Source organism: Sarcophilus harrisii, chromosome 1 (assembly GCF_902635505.1).
Source record: "Sarcophilus harrisii chromosome 1, mSarHar1.11, whole genome shotgun sequence".
In the NCBI taxonomy this organism is placed as follows: Eukaryota; Metazoa; Chordata; class Mammalia; order Dasyuromorphia; family Dasyuridae; genus Sarcophilus; species Sarcophilus harrisii.
In genome coordinates, this window is record NC_045426.1 from 570,879,849 (window position 1) to 570,904,142 (window position 24,294).

The 24,294-nt window shown below is 34.6% G+C and overlaps 1 protein-coding gene across 2 annotated transcripts in view; it reads left to right on the top strand.

Annotated features, from left to right (window-relative positions):
• Positions 1–24,294, top strand: part of LRRC69 (leucine rich repeat containing 69) — a 125,000-nt gene that overhangs the window by 78,329 nt on the left and 22,377 nt on the right. For both annotated transcript variants that reach the window (XM_031946968.1, XM_031946969.1), the window contains exon 6: positions 16,227–16,328. In XM_031946968.1, the coding sequence (XP_031802828.1) occupies positions 16,227–16,328 (102 nt within the window). The remainder of the gene's footprint in view (positions 1–16,226; positions 16,329–24,294) is intronic.

Consider the following 24,294-nt stretch of genomic DNA (forward strand, 5'->3'; position numbering starts at 1 on the left):
GCATCCAAAGAAGGAAGACCGCCTTTGGGTAGAAGGAGAAGAAGGAGGGAGAAGCCAAAATTCAGGCAGTCTAGCTCATCAATAAGCATTTGTTAACTATTTACTCCCATGCCAAGCACTTTGCCAAGGCGGGGGATACAGAGAGGCAAAAGACAGTTCCTCCCTTCAAGGAGTTCACAGTCTAATGGGGGAGGCAACAAATAAACAATTATATTCAAACAAGCTCTATACTCAATAAATAGGGAAGTAAATTACAGAGAAGAGGTATTAGAATTAAGATTTGGGAAGGACTTCCTATAGAAGGGAAGATTTGAAATAATTAGAAATGATGGGAAAATAGCTTTGTGGGCTCCAGACTAGATGAGAAAAATTTCACCTAATTGTTTCATCTTTATTTTCTCTATGTCCTTCAGGTAAGGAGAGATTCTGAAATGCCAGAATTAACCTCATTCTCTAACCCATTACTCTGTTACTATAATTATAAATGTGGCCCTTCTCAATTTTTCTGTTGCTTCTTATAGAAATATACTTTCATGAAGAAAGCAATGTTGAATAGTAGGATGAGGTTTTGGGAGTCTTTCTGTGTCCCAAGTTGTAAAGTAAGGTCTAGTCTTTTCCCCATATAATGGTCACTGTTCCTAAAACCAGATTATTCTATCTCTAGTTTTGTATTCTTCCTACCACTTTGGGTACTACCTTACCCTTTAGGAAACAGACAGGAGAGGAACTGATAAGTCTAATGGGCAGATGTTCCCCAGACAAAATCCAGTATCTTATCTTTTATCATAGACATGTATTCCCATCTCAGAATGGGAAGCTTCTTTAGTGGAATTCTTTCCTTTCTTCACTGGGGAAGACACCAGTTCTACTCCTCAAATGTAAAGCTGGAGAAACTGAGCAAGATAGTAATTAGAGAGTATTTAATAATTTATTTAATGGAGAGATTTACTGGGACCAAATGGAGACTCTCCTCTCAAAGAATCCAACAGTGAATGTCAGATACAAGATTCTTTTATAGGGACAATGACATAATGAGGGGGTACCTGGATGGGGCTGACCTAATGGGGGGAGGAAGCTAAGATGACATAATGGGAGGTACTGAGAAGCTCCTGATATCCTAATGATGTCTAAAATGGATAAAGACCTTTATCCCATCAAACATTAAGAGGGAATAAGTATAGCCTAAGGTCTAAGATATAACACTTTTATTCTAACATTAAGAGGGAATGGTTATAACCTGAGGCAGAGTAACTGAATAGGACAATTAGGGAAAGTGGGTCAGGACATTAAAAGAGAGCTGTGGCACAACAATATTCTAATTTCACACTCCATTGTTTTTTATTACAATCCCTTCTCTTATTGAGAAAGCAAAGAAATTACTATCCCTCTTGTAATGCCAGAGAAACTGAGGCAAGAGAGAGATTAGAGAGTTTTAATATTTTATTTATTGGAGAGCTTAATTGATTGACTGGACAGGACTCTTGTTTCAAAGTATCCAGCGGTGAATGTGAGACTCCAAGGTTTTTAAATAGCACTTTAGTAATAAGAAAAACAAAGGCAGGAAGCAAAGAGCAAGAATTTTCAGAGATGGACCATAAATTCGGTTCTAGCAGGATGGGGGTGAAAACTAAATTCTTACTAATTATGAGGCCAGAGTCAGGATGTCTGAACAAAAAGAAGGATGTCTGAACAAATAGAAGTAAAGATGTCAATTAGGTATCTGAGATAGTGTTATCTTTTGGAATGTTTAGAGTGGGTAGTACAGCCCTAATGGATAGGAAAAAGGGTGGGGGTTGCATATTTACTCAGTGAAATGGAGATATAATTTAGGGAAACTAATGCAGGGAAATTGAGGTAGAACAGTTCAAAGAGACTGTGGCATAACACTCTTTCTTCTCCTGGAGACTGGATGAATGATACTGTAGCACCCCCCTGCTTTCATTTCTCCTTTTACTTTTGGTACATCTTTCCAATAAGTTATATATAAAAGATATTGATTTACTTATAAGGCACAGATTGTAGAAGCTTATGGAAAATAACCATTTCTGCCATCTTGCCTATCATTTATTTTGGCAAGCACTTAAGAAAGTTTTCTCTTTTGTAGGCATGACAAGTTGGTTAAATTTTAGTAATATAGTTGGCTGAGACTCTCATATTAGACCTATTTCCCTTTTACCACTATTCTTATCAGGCTATAGGCACAAGAATTAGGCCTTCTTGTTCTTGAGGTTCAGATGTGGTGACCTAAGGCATTGAAGTTCTTTCCCATCTTACATTTGGGGAGTTTTTTAATACCCAAAGGAACTCTAACCATTTATTTTTAAACCTAAGTACAGAGCATTTCTATTGTTTCCCTTTAAGCCTCTGGTTAGGATTATGCAAATCATGCAAGAATGTCTTTAGTTTTGAGAATTGCCTCCACTTATGAAAGACAGAAAAGAGGGTTATGTTTTAATGGTGAATATCCTCAGGCTGTGTGCCCTTTAGTTCTGAAAATGGTAAGATAGAAGGAAAAAAAGAACATTGCACCCTCTAGTAGAAATCACACTTTTCAAATTCATTTAATAAATGGCACAGTTTAATGTCATTCATTAAGGACAGTTAAAGTGCCATATCCTTTATTTAGTTCAGTTCATTTGGGGCTGCAAAAATTCAAAGCCAATGAAATGTATGAAGCTTACTATGAGAGGCTCTTACAACTGTAGTAATACTGTTCCTTTGGAATATTGCTCAAGAAATGGGAAATAATCCTATTAAAATAATAGGGAAAAATGCTTTTATTTGCAAAATTGAGGGGAGAAGAAAAGTTATAGAAATATGGATAGTTTCAGATGTACAGTAGGAATGAAAGGATTGAAGGATGCTCATAGAGGCAGAATTATTATGGGGTAGCTGGAGCATGATATCTTATAATTATTTTTGTTCCCCTCACCACAGAATACTGGTCATCTTGATGAGGTTTAGGTTTTGGGGTTCCCTTTTAGGGAACCGAATGATGAGATTTAGATTTAGAGAACCAAAATGAGATTAGGGTTTCTGATGGTCAGGGAGTTAAATGGTAAGGTCTAGTGGCAGGTTTGGGATTCAGGGAACCAAATGGAGAGGTTTGGCTTCCCTGCACCCCCTTGGGATTCTGCACAAGGATAGAGAGTTTTGGGGAACCCCCTTCTGGAGGCACAGGGATTCTCTAAAGGAATTTACAAACCCAAAAACTAGATTGATAAAAGAGGTTTATTATAGGGATTGGGAAGTAAGGTTAGAAATCGTGAGAGAGAGGCATAAAGTCTCATTAGGGAAATAGTTGAGGTTAAAGAGAGGGTAGCACTGGAAAATAATATTATTCCAATGGGCAGAGGTTTCCTTGGCATAGTAAGCCTGGCATAGCTAGCATTGTCAGGATCTCTGCAAAGAAATGAGTTTTGTCCTTTGAACCTAACCTATTCCATTGATCAACTAGTCTGTTTTTTAGCTGATACCAAATGGTTTTGGTAACTGCTGCTTTATAATATAATTTTAGATCTGGTACAGCTAGACCACCTTCATTTGACTTTTTTTTTTTTTTCATTAATTCCTTTGAAATTCTTGACCTTTTGTTTTTCCAAATGAACTTTGTTGTTATTTTTTCTAGGTCATTAAAATAGTTTTTTGGGAGTCTGATTGGTATAGCGCTTAATAAATAGATTAGTTTAGGTAGTATTGTCATCTTTATTATATTTGCTTGCCCTATCCAAGAGCATTTAATATTTTTCCAATTGGTTAGATCAGACTTAATTTGTATGGAAAGTATTTTGTAGTTGTGCTCATAAAGTTTCTGATTTTCCCTTGGCAGATAGATTCCTAAATATTTTATACTATGGGTAGTTACCTTAAATGGAATTTCTCTTTGTAACTGCAACTGCTGGATTTTGTTAGTGATATATAAGAATGCCAATGACTTATGTGGGTTTATTTTGTATCCTGCAACTTTGTTAAAGATATGGATTATTTCTAATAGCCTTTTAATAGAATCACTGGGGTTCTCTAAGTATATCATCATATCATCAGCAAAGAGTGATAATTTGGTTTCTTCATTACCTACTCTAATTTCTTTAATCTCATTCTTGACTCTTATTGCCAAAACTAGCATTCCTAATACAATATTGAATAGTAATGGTGATAGTGAGCAATGTTGTTTCACTCCTGATCTTATTGGGAATAGTTGCAGTTTATCCCCATTACATATGATGCTTACTGATGGTTTTAAATAGATGCTACTAATTATTTTAAGGAAAAGTCCATTTATTCCTACACTCTCACGTGTTTTTAATTGGAATGGATGTTGGATTTTATCAAATGCTTTTTCTGCATCTATTGACATGATCATATGGTTTTTATTCATTTGATTATTAATATGGCCAATTATACAGATAGTTTTCCTAATATTGAACTAGCCCTGAATTCCTGGTATAAATCCTACTTGATCATAGTGTATTATCCTAGGGATGATTTTCTGTAGTCTTTTTGCTAATATCTTATTTAAGATTTTAGCATCAATATTCATGAGGGAGATTGGTCTATAATTTTCTTTCTCTGTTTTTCAACCTACCTGGTTTAGGTATCAGTACCATGTCTGTGCCATAAAAGGAATTTGGTAGGACTCCTTCAAGAAATGAGTTTTTAATTGCCATTTTCATAAGGAGGTCTTTGGCTGCAATTGAGGCCTGCTCCCCCTGCCAAGAAACTGGTGGGTGGAGTTGAATTGAATAGAAGATTTTTAATTGAATAGGGTTGGAATTCTTTTAGCTCAGAACTGAACAGGTCCCACCTAGATAACAGAATGAAACTGTTTATCTTGTTTCCTTCTGCTGGGATCCCTCACTGAGGCAGAGTTGAAGGAGATTTTTCTCCTTCAAGGAGTTTGAGTTTTGGGATCCCTTCTTCAATCTCTATTACATTCTAGGATTCTGGGGCTATAGAATCTCTTCCATGCTTAACCTTTGCATTGGCCATACATTCAACACACTATATTCCTTTGTGTGTGTATATATATATATATATATATATATATATATATATATTCCAGTATATATTCCATTGGCCATACATTCAACACACAATATTCAAGCAGCATAGAATATAGAATGTAATCATCTCAGGGTTAGGATGTATGTTAGGGATCAGCAATAAAAGCTGTTTTTACTACCTGTAGCTATTCCCTCTCCCTCCTCCATAGTACACTAAATCTTCTTTAGTTCCTATCTATCAATGACCTTTTCTTTCCTGGTTTCTGTACCCCCTTCTCTGGTGTTAACAATTCTCTTTCATTTTAGAGCTCTTCTTTTCACTTTCCTTATATATTCTGGTACTCTCTCAAAATTAGTTCCTTTTTTCCTTCCTTCTGAGGATACCAATATTTCTTGGCATCTTCTTCAAGGATGGCTGTTCCTTCTCTTACACCTACTTCCTGGTTCACTATACCTTCCCCCAACAGGTACTTTCTTCCCCTATCTTTCCTATTTTACATCAGTCCTTTATCTGCTATTCTCCCCTCTTAGAATACAGGTTTCTGGAGGGCAAAGATTTTCCTGCTTGCTTTTAGTTATATCCTTAACACTTAGTACATAGCTTGGCACATAGTAATTAATAAATGCTCACTCTATTATTTATCTCTTTTTATCTCTTTTTGAATCTATCTCTCTTTGTTTCTTTGTTACTTTCTTTTTCCCTTTGATTAATAAGGCCAGAAAGAGTAGGAGTAAGCTTAGTTCCCACTCCCACTGACAGTGGTGTCAGACATTCTTTCTACCCATCAATTATCAACTATCTTTTTAGAGTTTAGGCCATCCCCCTCTTCTCCCCCCAGATCTTGTGCCATGTTTATATATCTCCAGGTCACTTTGCTTCCTTTCTGATGAGTTTAATACATGGCTCACATTGGGGTGTATGGGAGTACTAGCACTTCTTGAATGAGAGCTTGCTGAGACTCTTCAGGGCTATTTGTCTATCTTCAGTATCCATTTCTCACCTGTGGCTCCAAGAAGATGTAGCATGTGCAGCAACTACATTCCAATAAACCATTTCAATAAATGGGCTAAACTATGTTGAGGGTAACTGATGGACCACAAACCCATTGGTGACTTAAGGGAACATCTATCCTGTGCATGAGAAGGCTTCCATTGATAGAATGAGTCGTCAAGAACAATTGTTCCAGTAGTCATGAAGATAAGTGAAGCAGGTGTTATGGAGTGCTTAGTCAGACATCAAATTGCCAAAATCATACCTTGCATCCCAGGCCACTGTCAGTTCTTTTGTTTGGCCACTGACTTTCAATGACTCTGGGAAAAAATGAGGATAATGACTTTGTGCAACTCTACTTAAATCCAGTTCACTCTCTAGTCAAGATATACCATGTAATGTCATTGTTTTTCTTTGAAAAAGAAAAAGGGGCAGCTAGGTGGTGCAGTGGATAGAGAACCAGCCCTGAAGTCAGCAGAATCTGGTTCAAATATGATCTCAGACACTTAACACTTCCTTGCTGTGTGACCCTGGGCAAGTCACTTAACCCCAATGGCCTCAGCAAAAAAGAAAGAAAGAAAAAGAATAACAACATTTAGGTGCCCAGAAATAAATATTTGGGGAATGGCTGCCTTGATGGAAGTAGGTCCTCTCTAGTACCATTTGAAGATAAACTTTAGGCCTTGGATTCCACAAGATCTTCTAGGAACCTCTTCATTATATCTGCTAGATATTCAGAAATGATCTTCAAGGAGACTCTGGAGTCAATGGAAGGTCAATTGGGTAGCACAATAGAGTGCCCAAAGACTTGAATTCGATCTTACTTCAGACACTTACTAGATTGTGACCTTTGGGCAAATCCCTTAACATTTCCCAATCTAAGTTTTCATATCCGTAAAATAGGAATAATAATAAGATCTTCCTCCCAGGATTGTTGTGAGAAAAAAATGAAATAATATTTTAAAAATTCTCTGTAAAATTTAAAAAGTGCAATGAAAATCGCACTATCATCATCTTCCTCCTTATCATCCATGATCATCATGTCATTGTTATGAAATTTCTGAATCTCCAATCTTTCCTTACAATATCCTTTTGCCTGAATTATTTTCTTTTTTTTCCCTGATGTCTATTCCCCCCCTTCAAGCCTTAGTCCAAATATTATCTTTTCTATAAAACTTTGTCTATAGCAGTTTAAAGATATTTCTTTTCCTGCTGCCCTCCAGTATGATCACTTAGTGTTCAAGACATTCATTTCCATGGATCCTGATAAATCTTATCAATTCTGTCTCCATGACATCTTTCACATGTATATCCTTTTCACCATCCTAATTCAGGCCCTCTTTCTCATTAAGCCAGTGTACTAAAAATCCAAAATCCAAATGCAAAAATAAAACAGACACTGATGGAACTTACATTATATTACCTGCACACAGAATAAAGCAGATGCAAAGTCATTCTGCAAGGAGAGAAAGCAGCAGCAACTGAGCTGGAATCAGGATAAGCTTATTAAGCTAGGGATTCTATGAAGTAGAGGTGAGGAAGGAGTGTGAAATTCTATGAGGTAAAGAGGAGAAGGTAGTAAATTTCTTTTATAGGAGACTGCCTGTGTTAATTCTCCTAGGAGAAAATGTATTGTCATATATAGGACCAGGTAGCAGACCAGTTGACTAGACCATGAAAAATAATATTCAATAAACCTGGGAAACTAGACTGGGGTCAAGTTGTGGAGGGCTTTAAATATCAAACAGAGAAATTCTTTTTTTAAAAAAAATTTTTATTATAGCTTTTTATTTACAAAATATATGCATGGGTAATTTTTCAGCATTGACCTTTGCAAAACCTTCTGTTCCAACTTTTCCCCTCCTTTCCCCCACCCCCTCCTCTAGATGGCAGGTAGACCACTACATGTTAAATATGTTAAAGTATATGTTAAACAATATATGTATACATGTCCATACAGTTATTTTACTGCACAAGAAGAACCGGACTTAGAAATAAGGTAAAAATAACCTGAGAAGGAAACCAAAAATGCAAGTGGACAAAAACAGGAGGAGTAGAAATGCTATGTTGTGGTTCACACTCATTTCCCGTACTTCTTTCACTGTGTGTACCTGATTTTCTTCATTATTGAACAAATGGAACTGATTTGGTTCATCTCATTGTTGAAGAGAACCACGTGCATCAGAATTGATCATCATAGAGTATTGTTGTTGAAGTATATAATGATCTACTGGTCCTACTCATCTCACTCAGCATCAGTTCATGTAAAGGGCTGAAACTCCGAGTTAATGCACTGAGGTCGGACAACCTAGCACTTAAGGCTAATTACTGATTGGACAATACTTGATTAGCTTATGCTTGGGAAATGGCCCTTCCCACTATTCTGTGCTGGTTCAATCTTTTGGTGTATACAGAGAATTGTGGGAAGGGTTGGAGGTGAAGCAAGACAAGCCAGAGTCACTTTGGTGATAGACGAAGAGAAGGAAGGTCCTGCATCCATCCTGTTCACTTCCACCCCTCAAGACCAAGAATAAAGACCAAGGAATTTTGCTTATCCTGACTCTGGCTGATTCTAAGGCATCCAGGGTTCTAACTCAGTCTTCACAAGTTCATGTAAGTCTCTCCAGGCCTTTCTGAAATCATCCTGCTGGTCATTTCTTACAGAACAATAATATTTCATAAGATTCATATACCATAATTTTTTCAGCCATTCTTCAATTGATGGGTATCCATTCAGTTTCCAGTTTTTGGTCACTACAAAGAGGGCTGCCATAAACATTTTTGCACATACTGGTCCCTTTTCCTTCTTTAAGATTTCTTTGGGATATAAGCCCAGTAGAAACACTGTTGGATCAAAGGGTATGCACAGTTTGATAACTTTTTGAGCATAATGCCAAATTGCTCTCCAGAATGGTTGGATTCATTCACAATTCCACCAATAATGTATCAGTGTTCCAGTTTTCCCACATCCCCTCCAACATTCAGCATTATCTTTCCCTGTCATCCTAGCCATAGTGGTATCTCAGAGTTGTCTTAATTTGCATTTCTCTGATTAATAATTGTAGTGTTCTCTTCTTTTCTGTAATATGATTGTTCTCTGGGTGCAGGTTTCTTGGGGAGCTTCTGGAGGCAGCCTTAGTTTCAGAGTAATAATCTCCTCAAATGCAGCCAGGTGTTAAAAGTTTAAATCCTTTATTGTCTCCTTCAAAATAACCCGGTTAGTTTTCTTAGAGGCCTATCTCCCTTCTTGGTTCCAAGAGATCTTGCAGCTTGTCTACCAGCTTCAGCCTCAAGCTCTCTCTGAATCATGGTTCTATTCCTCTCAAATGACTCCAGGAGCGCCTTATACATGATCTCTTAAAGGTGTGAACCCAACGGTTGACTCTTCCTCTAAGAGAGTGGGATTGTGGGTTCCTGACTTGTGAATCTCCTGAAATTGTGAACTCTAATGTGTGAGCTAATGTGTGAACCAATTACATAAGCATTGTTTCTATCAACTCTAGTGAGTTAACACTTTGTAAGGATTCTAACAAATAATGATTTGGAGCATCTTTTCATATGCCTAGAAATAGTTTCAATTTCTTCATCTGAAAATTGTCTGTTCATATTCTTTGACCATTTATCAATTGGAGAATAGCTTGATTTCTTATAAATTAGAGTCAGTTCTCTATATATTTTGGAAAGGAGGCCTTTATCAGAACCTTTGACTATAAAAATGTTTTCTCAGTTTATTGCTTCCCTTCTAATCTTGTCTGCATTAGTTTTGTTTGTACAAAACCTATTTAATTTGATATAATCAAATTTTTAAATTTTGTGATCAATAATGATCTCTAGTTTTTCTTTGGTCACAAATTTCTTCTTCCCCCACAGGTCTGAGAAGTAAACTATCCTATGTTCTTCTAATTTATTTATAATCTCATTCTTTATGCCTCGATCATGAACCCATTTTGACCTTATCTCTGTGTATAATGTTAAGTGTGGGTCAATGCCTAGTTTCTGCCCTACTAATTTCTAATTTTCCCAGCAATTTTTATCAAACAGTGAATTCTTACCCCAAAAGCTGAGATCTTTGGGGTTGTCAAACACTAGATTATTATAGTTATTGACTATTTTGTCCTGTGAACCTAACCTATTCCACTGATCAACTAGTCTATTTCTTAGCCAATACCAAATGGTTTTGGTGATCGCTACTTTATAATATAGTTTTAGATCTGGTACAGTTAGGCCACCTTCATTTGATTTTCTTTTTCATTAGTTCCCTTGAAAGCCTTGACCTTTTGTTCTTCCAGATTAAACAAAGAAATTCATACCTGATCCTAGAAGTAATAGGGAGCCTCTAGAGACTATTGAGCAGAGAAGTGACATGATCAGACATATGCTTTAGGTTGATTGTTTTGGCAGTTACGCAAAGGATGATTTGGAGAAAGAAGAGATTTGAGAAATTAAGACAAATAGAACACCAACAAAAATGCAGGTGAGAGATAATAAGGTGAGAGGTAATACCTGAACTAGGGTAATAACTGTATAAATGGAGAGAAAAAAGCAAATGGAATCAGTATAATGGAAAAAAAATTAATAAAGTTTGGCAATGATTGGATATATGGGATAAAAAAGAGGGAAGAAAGGAGAGTGACTCTGAAGTTGTGGATCAATTTGAAAGGAAGAATGAGGGTTTCCTCAACATAAATGGGTAAGGAAGGAAGAGGAGAAAGATACTGAATTCTGTTTTAGACATATTTAGTTTGAGAGGTCTTCAGGATATTTCAGATGATGTATAATGGGTAGTTAGTGATGTGGTATTGGAATTCAGGAGTAAGAGTATAATGGGAAGTGGAGATTTGGGATTCATCTCCACTGAGAAGAGAATTTAAGTTCTGTGAGATCAGAAAGAAATAGTGTACAGAGAGAAGAAAAGAGGAATTAGGAAAGGCACCTGAGATGCCTCCAGATATAAAGAGTAGAACAGAGAAGAACTGGCAACAGATATCTGCCTCAATCATTTTTCATTCATTATTTATCAGTACTTTGATAGGAATTCTGATGTCTTCTATGATTGTTTTCACATTATTATGGTTATTGTGTATGTGTGTGCTTTTTTTTTTTTTTTTAAAGCTCCGCTTACTTCTTTGTGCACCATTTCATACACATTTCCTCAAATTTCTCTGCACCCTTAATAATCATTTCTTACTAAGCAGTGATACTAGATTGCATTTAAATAGTATAATGTGCTCAGTTATCCCCAATCAATGGGCTTGTTTCCAGTTTAATGCTACCACAAAAAAGTGCTACTTTCAATGTTTTGGTAGCCTAGAGACATTTTTGCAGTAATTCAGGTGCCAGGGATGAAAGAGAATGACATCAACTTCAGGACCAGGGCAATTTATGATTACTTTGGAAGGAATATCTGAAAGAAAACCCAAAATCTGTTGGCAGGTCTTTGCAGTTTTACTGTTAAGCAGGCCAAGCATAAAAGGCAGTTTATATATTACTTAGAAATGAAGTGGTTGCTAGAGTCAACATAGCTATAGAGTAAAGGCATGTTATAATATTCCAAATCAATTGAGAGAGAAATGAGGTCACATTTGAATTACAGACAGTAAAATACATGTATGATAAAGAACAGTGGCAAAGGAGGTTAGAATGAATTAGTGGCACTTGGACTATAATTTTATACAAGTTTGCAACAATAAGTGCTAGGATAAAAAACATTGATTATAGGTTGTATTATATTAAAGCAGTTAATTTGGAAAAGACAGGAGCATCATTATATACATTTTTGAAATAATAGAGCTAAGATAGCTCAAATGCTCTCTCCTTTATGAAACTTTCCTTAATCCTGATTCCTCCCAGTAAAATATGATCTTTCTTTCTGTCTTTCAGTTTTCCCTCCTTCTCTACCTTCTTTCTTCCTTCTCCCTTTTCTCCTTTCCTTCCTTCCTGCTCTCCTTTCCTTCCTTCCTTCTCTCATTGTATTATAAATCTATGATCAGGTTGAAAAACACAAATGGAAACTAGATATGTCCAGTTTCCTCAAAATCTTGATTCAGATTTATATTATGCTTTTTTTAAAAATTGAAAAATTGAAGCTAAGCCTGAAAAAAAATTGTACTGAAGTTCTTCAAAACAATAGTTTAAAAAATTAGGTAAATTTTATTCTTGTAAAATCTATGGAGAAGCTATGTAGAGAATCTATATGAAAATCTTATGGAAAATATGTAGCCTTTTGAAGAACATTCTGAATGAGAAGCTTAGATCATGGATATATTATATATAAATCTGTTATGCTACTTGTATTATTGAATGACTGCATCTAAGTATTATACTTTTGCATTGGGTGGGGGTAGGGGGCTCATTCAAACTCCGTTTGTACTGACTTAGTCTTCAGATCAAGCTTATCCCATCATTCAGGGAAAGAGAAAGGAGCTGTGGTGTTGTTTATAATACTCTAGCTCAAGAGCCTCCATATAACATGTTCTTTCAATATCAATAAGTTAATACTTCTTCAATAATGCTAATAGAGTTTAGTGCCACAATATCAATTCTTCTATCAATATTTCCTCACTATTGTTAATAACCAATTAGCAACAGTTATCTTTTATAAAGGATACATCTTAGAACTATATAGCAAAAACCAAAGTACAGAAATTTATCTGTGAACTGGAGTACACTTTTAAAAAATAGTTTTTTATTTTCAAAATATATGCAGATACTTTTCAACATTCATCCTTGAAAAACCTTATGTTCCAATTTTTTCTCCCTCCTTTACTTCCCTCCTTTCCCTCCATCCTTCCCCCTAGATGGCAAATAATCTAATATATGTTTAACATGTGCAATTCTTCTATATATATTTCCACATTTATCATGCTGCACAAAAAAATCAAATCAAAAAGAAAAAAAAGAGAAAGAAAACAAAAAGCAAGAAAATAACAAGTCTATTAGAATTGACCTGAAATCACCTCATTATTGAAAAAGAGCCACGTCCATCAGAATTGATCATCACATAATCTTGTTACTGTCTGTGTACAATGTTCTCTTGATTCTACTAACTTTACTTGGCATCAGTTCATGTAAGTCTCTCCAGAGCTCTCTGAAATTATTCTGTTGATCATTTCTTATAGAACAATAATATTCCATAATATTCATATACCATAACTTATTCAGCCATTTCCCCCTGATGGGCATCCATTCAATTTCCAGTTCCATGCTACTGCAAAACATGCTGTTACAAACATTTTTGCACATGTAGGTTCTTTTCCCTCTTTTATGATGTCTTTGGAATACAGACCTAGTAGAGACACTGTTGGATCAAAGAATATGCACAATTTGATATCCCTTTGGGCATAGTTTTAAATTGCTTAACAGAACAGTTGGAACGGTTCACAACTCCACCAACAACGTATTAGTGTCTGTTTTTCCACATCGCTTCCAACATTTATCATTATCTTGTCATCTTAGCCAATCAGAGAGTTTTAGTGGTGCCTCAGAGTATGTCTTAGTTTTCATTTCTCTAATCAATAGTGATTTAAAACATTTTTTTTTAATATGACTACAAATGATTTTAATTTCTTCACCTGAAAATTGTTACAGTTTGCTCTTCAGGAAGAGTGAATTCAAATTTAAAATGGTTGATATAAAACATTTTCCCCACTAAGTTCACTTATGTTTTATTTCAAAGTTTTTATTTAATTGCTCTGTCCGTCAGGAATGCTTGGTAGTCCTTTGTTTCAATCAATATCCACCTTCTTTCCCAATAGGATTATATTCAATTTTCTTGGGGAAGTTATGTTTGATTTAAGTCCATATATATATTATTTATACATATATCAGTCTATTTATAAATAGTTTTATGTATACACACATAGATATAGATATAGATATTTCTGCAAGCTCAGATTTGAAGAATATATTTCTTTTGATGTCTGTTCTCCCCAAATCAGTTCGAATCATGCCATTGTTTAATTTTCTCCCACAAGGTTCCCATCATTTTTTTTTACTCCCCAAACCACATTCATCTTGTTGAGAATTAGATCCAGGAGTTCCTTCTTATGGATTCCTTTACCTTTGAAAAGATGAAATGACCATTAAGGCAACTACTTTGTTTTTGGCAGAGAATGGTAAATGTCTGGATAATTGAAATCCATCATCACTATTATAATATATTTGCTTTCTTTTCTGGCTTTTGTTATGTTTTCCAAATTATTCTATCACTTATTTTGTCTGTAACTTTTGTAAATAATCCCAAGAGTAACAGTGATTAGATGTAAACAGGCAAAACTATGTTATCAATGCCAATATTATGATAACAGGAACAAAGGACATCAGCATAAGCAGAAAATGAGGCATGCTGGTCATGGACAAAGAATAAAAGACATGCCAATTGAATAGCCCCTGTATACTGTAGGTAAATTCCATGAGGGCTTTGGGGAAAGTAATAGATGAAAATAGCACATAATGAAGTGTTAAAAGGTTGCAGTCTATACTCACAGAGATTATATACTTTGATGAGATTGCAAAGGCCCATCTAAGAGTTTAAGTGGAAACAAAAGTGGTATAATTCAGAGGACTTGGATTCAGGAGATGGCCTGAATTTTAAACCTGCCTTTAACATTTTCTAGGTATGAGAACACTTGACCTTTGTTAAATGAGATGATGTATTAATCAACCAATAAGCATTTATTAAACAGCTTTGTGTTTAAAACTCTTTGAAGACCTTAAAATGCCATATAAATGGAAGGTATTATTATTTATTATCCCTCTCCCGAATTTCTATCATTCAGTCAATAATCATTTCCTAAGAACTTACTATGCGCTAGGGGGTATTGTCCTAAAAAGAGGCAAATAACAGTCTCTGCCCTCAAGGAGTTCACAATCTAATGGGAGACCCCAAGCAAATAGGTACAAATAAGTTATATAGTAAAGAATACATAAAAAATGTTTAAAAGAGTGAAAGTATTATAATTAAGAGGAATTGGAAAAAGCTTGCAGTTGAAGATGGGCCATCACAGCCAGACACCCATTCTCATGTCTTTGGAATGTTAGTGTAATCATTATCTCTTTCTATTTCTTCCACCTTCCAACCTGAGTAGATGTCATGTCAGGAGATAAATACTTTTCTATTTTTTTTCTCTATTTTTTTTTTTTTTGTGTGTTTATTCCCAACTTTTTATTTCCATGGTCACCAAGCTAATCTATGCCCTTATCCACTTGCCTACACTGTGGTAATAGCCTTTATTCTTTTAACTCCATCCTTCTTAAAAATGTCCGATTAGTGTTTTTGTAACATCTGATTATTTAACAGATATGAATTCAAACAAATAGCACCTGTTAGTGTTTTACTGGCAGGATAAAAATTAAAAAACAGTTTCTGTCTTCATGGAGCTAAAAATCTGGTAGATCCATCCACAAATAGTTGTTTGGTCTTTATACAAATACACAGAACAAATCAAAGAGAGATTAAAGAATATCAAAGTTAAGAATCAGCTAAACAGTACAGCAGAAAGAGCTCTGGATTTGGAAGCAGGAGAAACTTGATCCACTTACACTATCTGGGTTTAAGTTTCCTCATTTAAAATTAGGAGGTTAGAATGAGTAGTCTCTAAGACCCTCCTGTTTATAAATCTATGATTCTATGAGGAGGTATGATCTCATCTGGTCCTTAAACAGTAGGAGATCACAATATGCAGTGAAATGGTAGTATTGAAGAACCCATTGGACAATATGTGAATAAATGCTCAACAGCTCCAGTAAGAGAGAGGAATAGTTGTCCATTTTGGCTGAAACATAAGAGTTTTCAAAGATCGCCAAAGTCGAAAAGGATTTTCATAACAATATAAGGCAACATATGTGGTTTTTTAATTGTGCATGGGGATAAGAGAGAATCTAGAACTCAAAAATCTTAAAAAAATGTTAAAAATTTATTTTGAATATAATTGGGGGAAATGTTAAATAAATTTAAAAATATGAAGACATTTTAATTTTGAACATAAGTATCAATAGATCTAATCTACATAAACAAAAGTTCTTTTAGAGGGTCCTCCATAATTTTTAAGAGTGTCAAGAGAACTTTGGACTAGATAAACTTGAGCTTTTAAAAATCAATAGTTATGTTTTCTTCTTTTTAAACATTCAAGTGACAGATTTGTTCCAATTTCATACTATAGTTGAGACAATGAAATCTATAGAAATTAATTTCACTTTTGTATCTGATAATAACATTTATTTTGTTTTACAAGATTCGACGGATGAAACTGGGAGGATTCTACTGTGAAGAAAATCCATTTCTGAAGAAATTGCCAATGTTTATTGAGGAGAGATTGGAAGTTTTGCCTCTGAAGGTTAATAGTTATATCATTTAAATGAATTAATTAACTGTCTTAAAAAAAGGAAAAGGAAAAAAAATAGTAAATAGCTATAAATATATCCCATGTGAACAAAAACTCTTTGAACAGATCCTCAATAGTTTTTTTTAACAACATGAAGATACTAAGAATAAAGGGTTGAGAACTACTGCTCTAAGGAAATGGTAGCAATGGCAATCATAAAGAGTTCTGTTTCTGAAAGGACCCTTATTTCTCTCTTTTAAGAGGAGGGATCTTGCCAAAGAGATTTTTTTCTGCTTTCTAGTGAAATTTACATTGAATTAATCTTTCCTTTTTGCTAAGTGAACTCATCTTTTTTTTTAACTTAATAAAATTTTATTTTTACAAGTGACATATAAAGATACTTTTCTACATGAATTTTTATAAGATTTTAAGTTCCAAATATTTTTCTCCCTTCTTCCCTTCCTTCCCCCCTTCATAAGCAGCAAACAATCTGATAAAGGTTATATAAATACAATCATTTTAAACATATTTCATTTTTAGTCAAATCCTGAAAGAAAAATCAGAATCAAAAGGAAAAACCATGAGAAAAGAAAATAAACAAACAAAAAAAGGATAGTGTGCTTTGATCCTCATTCAATCTTCAGAGTTTTCTTTTTTGATGCAATGACATTTTCAATCCCACATCTAACTGAAATTGTCTTGGATCACTGTTTTGGTGAGAAGAGTGAAGTCTATCTTAGTTAATCATCACATAGTCTTGCTTTGCTGTATCCAGTGTTTTCCTGGTTCTGCTTGTTTCAGTCAGTCTCAGTTCATGTAAATCTTTTCAAGCTTTTCTGAAATCAGCCTGCTCATCATTTCTTATAGAACAATAATATTCCATTACATTCATATACCATAAATTATTCAGCCATTCCCCAATTGATGAACATCTACTCAATTTCTGATTCTTTGCCACCATAAAAAGAGCTGCTGCAAACATTTTTGCACATGTGAGTCCTTTCCTCTCATTTAGGATCTCTTTGAGATACAGACCCAATAGTGGCACTGCTGAATCAAAGAGTATGCACACTTTTATAGTTCTTTGGGTATAGTTTCAGATTGCTCTCCAGAATGGTTAGATCAGTTCACAACTCTACCAACAATGCAGTAGTGTCCCAGTTTTTCCACAACTCCTCCAACATTTATCATTATTTTTTCCTGTCATCTTAAACAATCTGATAGGTGTGGAGTAGTACTTCAGAGTTGTTTTAATTTGCATTTCTCTAATCAATAGTGATTTAGAGCATTATTTTCTTTTTACTATGGCTATAGATGACTTTTAATTCTTCACCTGAAAATTGTCTGTTTATATCCTTTGACAATTGGGAAATGACCTGTATTCTTATAAATTTGACTCAATTCTCTATACATTTTAGAAATTAGGCCTATATAAAAAATACTGAATGTAAAATTTCCCCCCCACCCCCAGCTTTCTGTTTCTCTACTAATCATGGCTGTATTGGTTGTGTTTATATAAAACCTTTTTAATTTAATTTGATCTAAATTATCTATTTTGCATTTCATAATGTTCTCTGATTCTCTTTTGGTCATAAATTCCTCTCTTTTTCAAAGATCTGACACATAAACTATCACTTGCTGTCCTAATTTGTGTATAATATCACCCTTTATATTTAAATCATGTATCCATTTCAACTTTTATCTTGGTATAGAATGTGAAATGTTGGCTATGCTAGTTTCTGCCATACTATTTTCCATTTTCCTAGAAATTTTTGTCAGATAATGAGCTCTTATCCTAGAAGCTGGAGTCTTTGAGTTTTATCAAACAGTAAATTAGTATAGTCACTATTATGTCTTTTGTTGACTATTATATCTTATGTACCTAACCTATTGTACTTATCCACCATTCTCTTTCTTCATCAGTACTAAATGATTTTGATAACTAATGCTTTATGATACTGTTTTAGATCTGGGACATTTAGGCTATCTTTCTTTGCATTTTTTTCATTGGTTCCTTTGATATTTTTGACCTTTTGTTTTTCTAGATGAATTTTATTTTTTCTAGCACTATAAAATTTTTTTTTTGGCAACTTGATTTTTGTGAAATTGAATAAGTACATTGATTTGGGTAGAATTGTCCTTTTTATATTGGTTTGACCTTCCCATGAGCAATTAATATATTTCCAATTTTTTATATCTGACTTTATATATGTGAAAGTATTTTGTGATTGTGTTCACACAGTTTTTGGATTTGTCTAGACAAGTAGACTCACAAATATTTTATATTGTATACAGTTATTTTTGAAGTCTGTCTTGAAAATTATATTACTGAGTGTAGAAATGTCTTTTTTATTTATTTGTGATTATGTATAACAGAAAGAATACTCGGCCTAGTCAGTCAAACAAAATTTATAAGGCATCTATTATGGGCCAGGTGGGTAACCAGATGGAATTGGACTAGGAATCAGGAGGACTTGAATGCAAATCTAGCTCATACCCGAGTGACATTGGGTAAGTCACTTAACCTTGTTTGCCTCAGTTTCCTCATTTGTAATATGAGAGAGGTTGGTGGACTGTATTATTTATGAGGTTCTTCATTATTCTACATCAGAATCCTGTGTTTTGGAGGTATTTAGGTAGTGTAGTGAATAGAGCCCTGAAATCAGGAGAACCTGAGTTCAAATCTGGCCTCAGTCACTTAACACTTCCTGGTTGTGTGACCCTGAGCAAGTCACTTAATCCCAATTGCTTCAGCAAAAACAAAAACAAAAACAAACATAATAAATAAATAAATCATACTTCTTTGACCACACAATATATTTTTCCCCATTGCTGAGTATATTTTTGAATACTTGTGACCTCTTCAGAATTACAATATTATCTAGGTGTTTTTTTTTAATAAGTTTGTATCATCATTTACTATTATCTTTACATTAAAAAAAAATTTCTACTATAGCTATACTGTACATATTGTGAACTCCAAACCCATGTTACTGTTATAATTGTACATAACACTGTATTTAAAAATTCTAATATGAATAATATCTATCTTTAAACTTAAGCTGGCTGATCCTCAATGAGTAATAATAGTAATTATAATATTAGTAAGGAAAATAGTAATGGTGATTATAATCATAATTAATAGATAATAATATTAATAGTAATTATCTTTTTAATTAATAAAGGTATAGTAACAATAATAAGTAGTAATTTTTAGGTGGTACTTTTTTTTTATTTAATAGCCTTTTATTTACAGGGTATATGTATGGGTAACTTTACAGCATTAACAATTGCCAAACCTCTTGTTCCAATTTTTCACCTCTTATCCCCCACCCCCTCCCCCAGATGGCAGGATGACCAGTACATGTTAAGTACATTAAAACATAAATTAGATACACAATAAGTATACATGACCAAACCGTTATTTTGCTGTACAAAAAGAATCAGACTCTGAAATATTGTACAATTAGCTTGTGAAGGAAATCAAAAATGCAGGTGGGCATAAATATAGGGATTGGGAATTCAATGTACTGGTTTTTAGTCATCTCCCAGAGTTCTTTCTCTGGGCATAGCTGGTTCAATTCATTACTGCTCCATTGGAAATGATTTGGTTGATCTCGTTGCTGAGGATGGCCAGGTCCATCAGAACTGGTCATCATATAGTATTGTTGTTGAAGTATATAATGATCTCCTGGTCCTGCTCATTTCACTCAGCATCAGTTTGTGTAAGTCTCTCCAGGCCTTTCTGAAATCATCCTGGTGGTCATTTCTTACAGAACAATAATATTCCATAATATTCATATACCACAATTTATTCAGCTGTTCTCCAACTGATGGACATCCATTCAGTTTCCAGTTTCTAGCCACTACAAAAAGGGCTGCCACAAACATTCATGCACATACAGGTCCCTTTCTCTTCTTTATAATCTCTTTGGGATATTTTAGGTGGAACTTTAAGGTGTACATGGAATTGTACCTGTTATATCTTTGGATCTTAACGATAATCCTGTGAAGCAGTAAGTACTTTACCAATGATGAAATTAAAGCAATCAAAGATTTAAGTGACTAGCCCAGAGTCACACAACTATTTTTTTTTCAAATCTTTGGTGTTTTAAAATTGACTTTTAGTACACATTGCTTTATGATTCATGTTGGGAGAGAAAAATCAATACCAAAGGGGAAAACCATGGGAAAGGGTGGGAAAAAAAGCAGAAAAAAGAAGTGAACCTCCCATGTGTTGATTTACATTCAATCTCCATATTTCTTTTCCTGGATGAAGATGGCATTTTCTGTCCAAAGTCTATTGGAATTGCTTTGGATCACTGAACCACAAATCTTTCATCGTTGATTATCGTTATTGTGTGCAATATATTCCTGGTTCTGTTTGTTTTCCTTGGCATCAGTTCATGGAAATTTTTCCAGGCCTTTCTAAAATCAATTTATTTTTTTATAGAACAATAATATTCTATTACCTTTATATACCACAACTTGTTCAGCCATCCCTCAATTGATGGGCATCTACTCATTTTATAATTCTTTGTTACCACAAAAAAAGCTGCTACACACATTTTTGCACATGTGATCCTTTTACTTCCTTTATGATTTCCTTAGGATACAGACCCAGGAAGTGGCACTGCTGAGTTAAAGGGTATATACAATTTGATAGCCCTTTGGGCATAGTTTCAGATTGCTCTACAGAATAATTAGATTATTTTACAACTCCACCAACAATGCATTAGGGTCCCAGTTTTCCCACATCCCCCCCAACATCGTTATCTTTTGTCAGCTTAGTTAAATTGAGAAATGTGAGGTGGTATCTCCGAGTTTTAATTTGCATTAATTTCATCATTTGAAAATTGTCTGCTCATGTCCTTTAACCATTTATCAATTGGGGAATGATTTGTGTTCCTATACATTTGACATAGTTTTTTATATATTTTAGAAATAAGACCTTTATCAGAAACACTGGTTGTAAATTTTTTTTCACAGCTTTGTACTTCCCTTTTAATCTTGTTTCTGTTGGATTTGTGCAAAAACTTAATTTAATGTAATCAAAATCATCCATTTTGCTTTTCATAATGTTCTCTAGTTCTTCTTTGGTAACAAATTCCTAATTGTCCTTCTATGCAGATGACATGCAAATCTATCTTTCCCCTGCATTTTTCACTTCTATAGTTACAATTTAGATATTCTAACTTCAGCCTCATCATGTCAACAATAGAATTAATCTTTCCTCCTAAGCCTTTTTGCCCTTCATAATTCAGAAATGCCCTTTATTTATTTTTGCAGAGGGCACCATCTTTTTTTTTTTTTTTTGACTCCTTCAAATCAGTTATGTGGGGATCTTCTATGATTTTTCTCTATCCTTTTACAATCTTGCTCCCTCTTCCATAACCCAGTTTTATTTCACATTATTCTCTTTCATCTACTCTATTGGAATATTGGCTATTGCTCCAACTTGTCATGGTCTCTCATAGAAGAGTAGTTTCTTTTGCTTGGAATTCATCACTCTTCATCCCTGTATCCCAGAAATCTTAACCCCATCATCCTTTCAAGTTCTATTCAGATGCCACCTTCCCAGAATACTTAATTTCTGTGTTGTTTAGAGGCTGATAGGTGACATGGGTAATCTAATCCAAACTCCTCATTCTTTAAATGAGAAAGTACAGCTGAAGGCAATGAAAAGATTTAATCAGTCACATAGACATTAGAAGATTTGGGATTTGAACCCTGGGTTTTTTCTAAGACTCCAAATCCATTGGTACTTTTCACTATACAATACTACCTCCCTCTTCCAACACTGGTACTATTTCTGATTCAGTGGAGAATTAATTATTGAAAGGAATTAATTGTTTACCTGTTGAAGAGTCATTGCCTTTTGGAGCCCATTGGGATAACATTTTTTCTAGAATTAGGTAAGTTCCACACTCTGAAACATTTCATGGAACTTTAATTGTGGGTGAAGAAATTTCCTTTTCCTCTTCTTTCCCCAGTGTAGCTTATATATCACTGGATCAGGTCCAACAGTGTCTTACTTTATGTAAGAATCTTTCAGTTTCCTTTCCAACCCATAAATGTTAATTAAGTTTCTAACAGTATATGGTATATCAGTATATGTTCTCCTCCCATAGTAACAAGTTGGCAGCTATAAGTTATAGAGTAATATGAATAATAGGTGATGTAAGACTTATGAAGAGACAGAGAGAGTGCAGTAGAAATGTTTTGTTTCAAAAATCAAAAGTGGAAAAAGTGAACTCTATGTCTACTTGTGACCTTTTTATTGGTCCCCAGTAGTATAGCAAATTCTTCCAACATGTGTTGCTTTAGGGTGAATCCTTCAGGAACTCTTAATTGTAGTTCAATTTGATCCAAGTTTATAGAGCAAGCTATCCACTGAGCTCTCATAGCTAAAAGTTCATCTTGGTAACTCTTCCAGAAAACTATTATCTTCAAGTGGTTAAATACAGAGCAACTGTAATCCTTTAAATGAATGCTGCCCAAGAGAGACCTGGTAATATTGGTGGGAAAGGGTAGCTCACTCAAAAAGGATGATCTCAATTATGTGACTATTCAGAAGTGGTTTTATGTAGGTAGGAAACTATACTATTGAAGAATAATGTACCAAAGTCACATATAGACTCCAATGATCCTTTGCTGTACAAAGGCAGTTCTCTCAGAAGATGGCTCACTAAGAGTACTACAACAGTAGGGAATAGGGAAATAGAAATGAAGCAGATCTTATGAGAACTCTAGAGACCTTAGTTGCATAAACCCAATGGACTGCTGTGGGTATTGCATCTTTCCTCCTCTCCATGTCCCCTCCCCCATTAGATTTTTGTTGTTATTGTTTTTTTAATTGCTTAAGTCTGACTTTGGCAAATGAATGAAATGTTTCTTGCATATAACCAAGGATTCCTAACATAACATGATCTGTGCTACATTAATCATGTTGGAAGATTTCCACCTTAGGGGGAAAAGTCCCTAAACAAACCAACCCTTACATTATTAAAATGGCATGTGGTATTTGTGGGACATTTACATAGGGCTTGGTTTCCACCCAAAGAAACCAAAGTGGGTGAACTTAGTCAGTCCAGGCAAAGTTTTATTTTCTTCCCTGCAGCTTGCTCTCAAGGATATGTAGCAGCAGCACTCAATGAACTTGATTATTTGTACCCAATTTTTTTTTTTTTCCTTTCACCAGGCATTCTTCACAATTTTGTGTCCCAGATTCCTTTGGAAATCTGGTAAAGCCTGTGAATCAGAATAATATCTTCAAGCGCATTAAAAATGTATAGGATTACAAAGGAAACAGATTTTATCAAAATTTAGATAGCAAAACATTAAAAAAAAGGTCACGAATCCTACATTAAGATCCTCTACCTTCTACCTTTCTCCCATCCTTCAACCTATTGGTAATTAATTGTAAGAGTACAGTCTTTTCTTTTGAAGAGGGTAATGGTAGAATCCATGGAGATAATATGAATTTAATACCATTAATTGTCTAAGACAGTTTGACTTTTATTGGTACCTATATTATGAATCCATTATTATTTCAGGGAGATGAATGACTTTAGAGCTGGACTCTGATAATCAGAGGTTAGGGAGACCAACCTGTCTGGAGTAGAGACGGAAATCACTATGCCTCTTTAATCTTTGGTTTCCTCATTTAGAAGTTGAATAAGTGAACTCTATGAAACTCTATCAGCAACTTCAAGGCTTTATGAGTTTATCTTTCCACCTGAGTAATAGCTCTGGTGGTTCCAGTAGAATAGTGTCTCAGTGACCTTTTCAAGGTTACCATATGTGTCTCTTTTGAGCCAAGAACAAGGGGCACATATTAGATTCAATAAATACCTGTTGATTGATTGACTGATGTGACCCCTGGGAGTAGTTGTTTCATAGAGTACATACAAAAATATTATTAATATCACCAAACTTCTACAGCTGAGCTTTTTAAAGATTACTAGGTCTATAATCA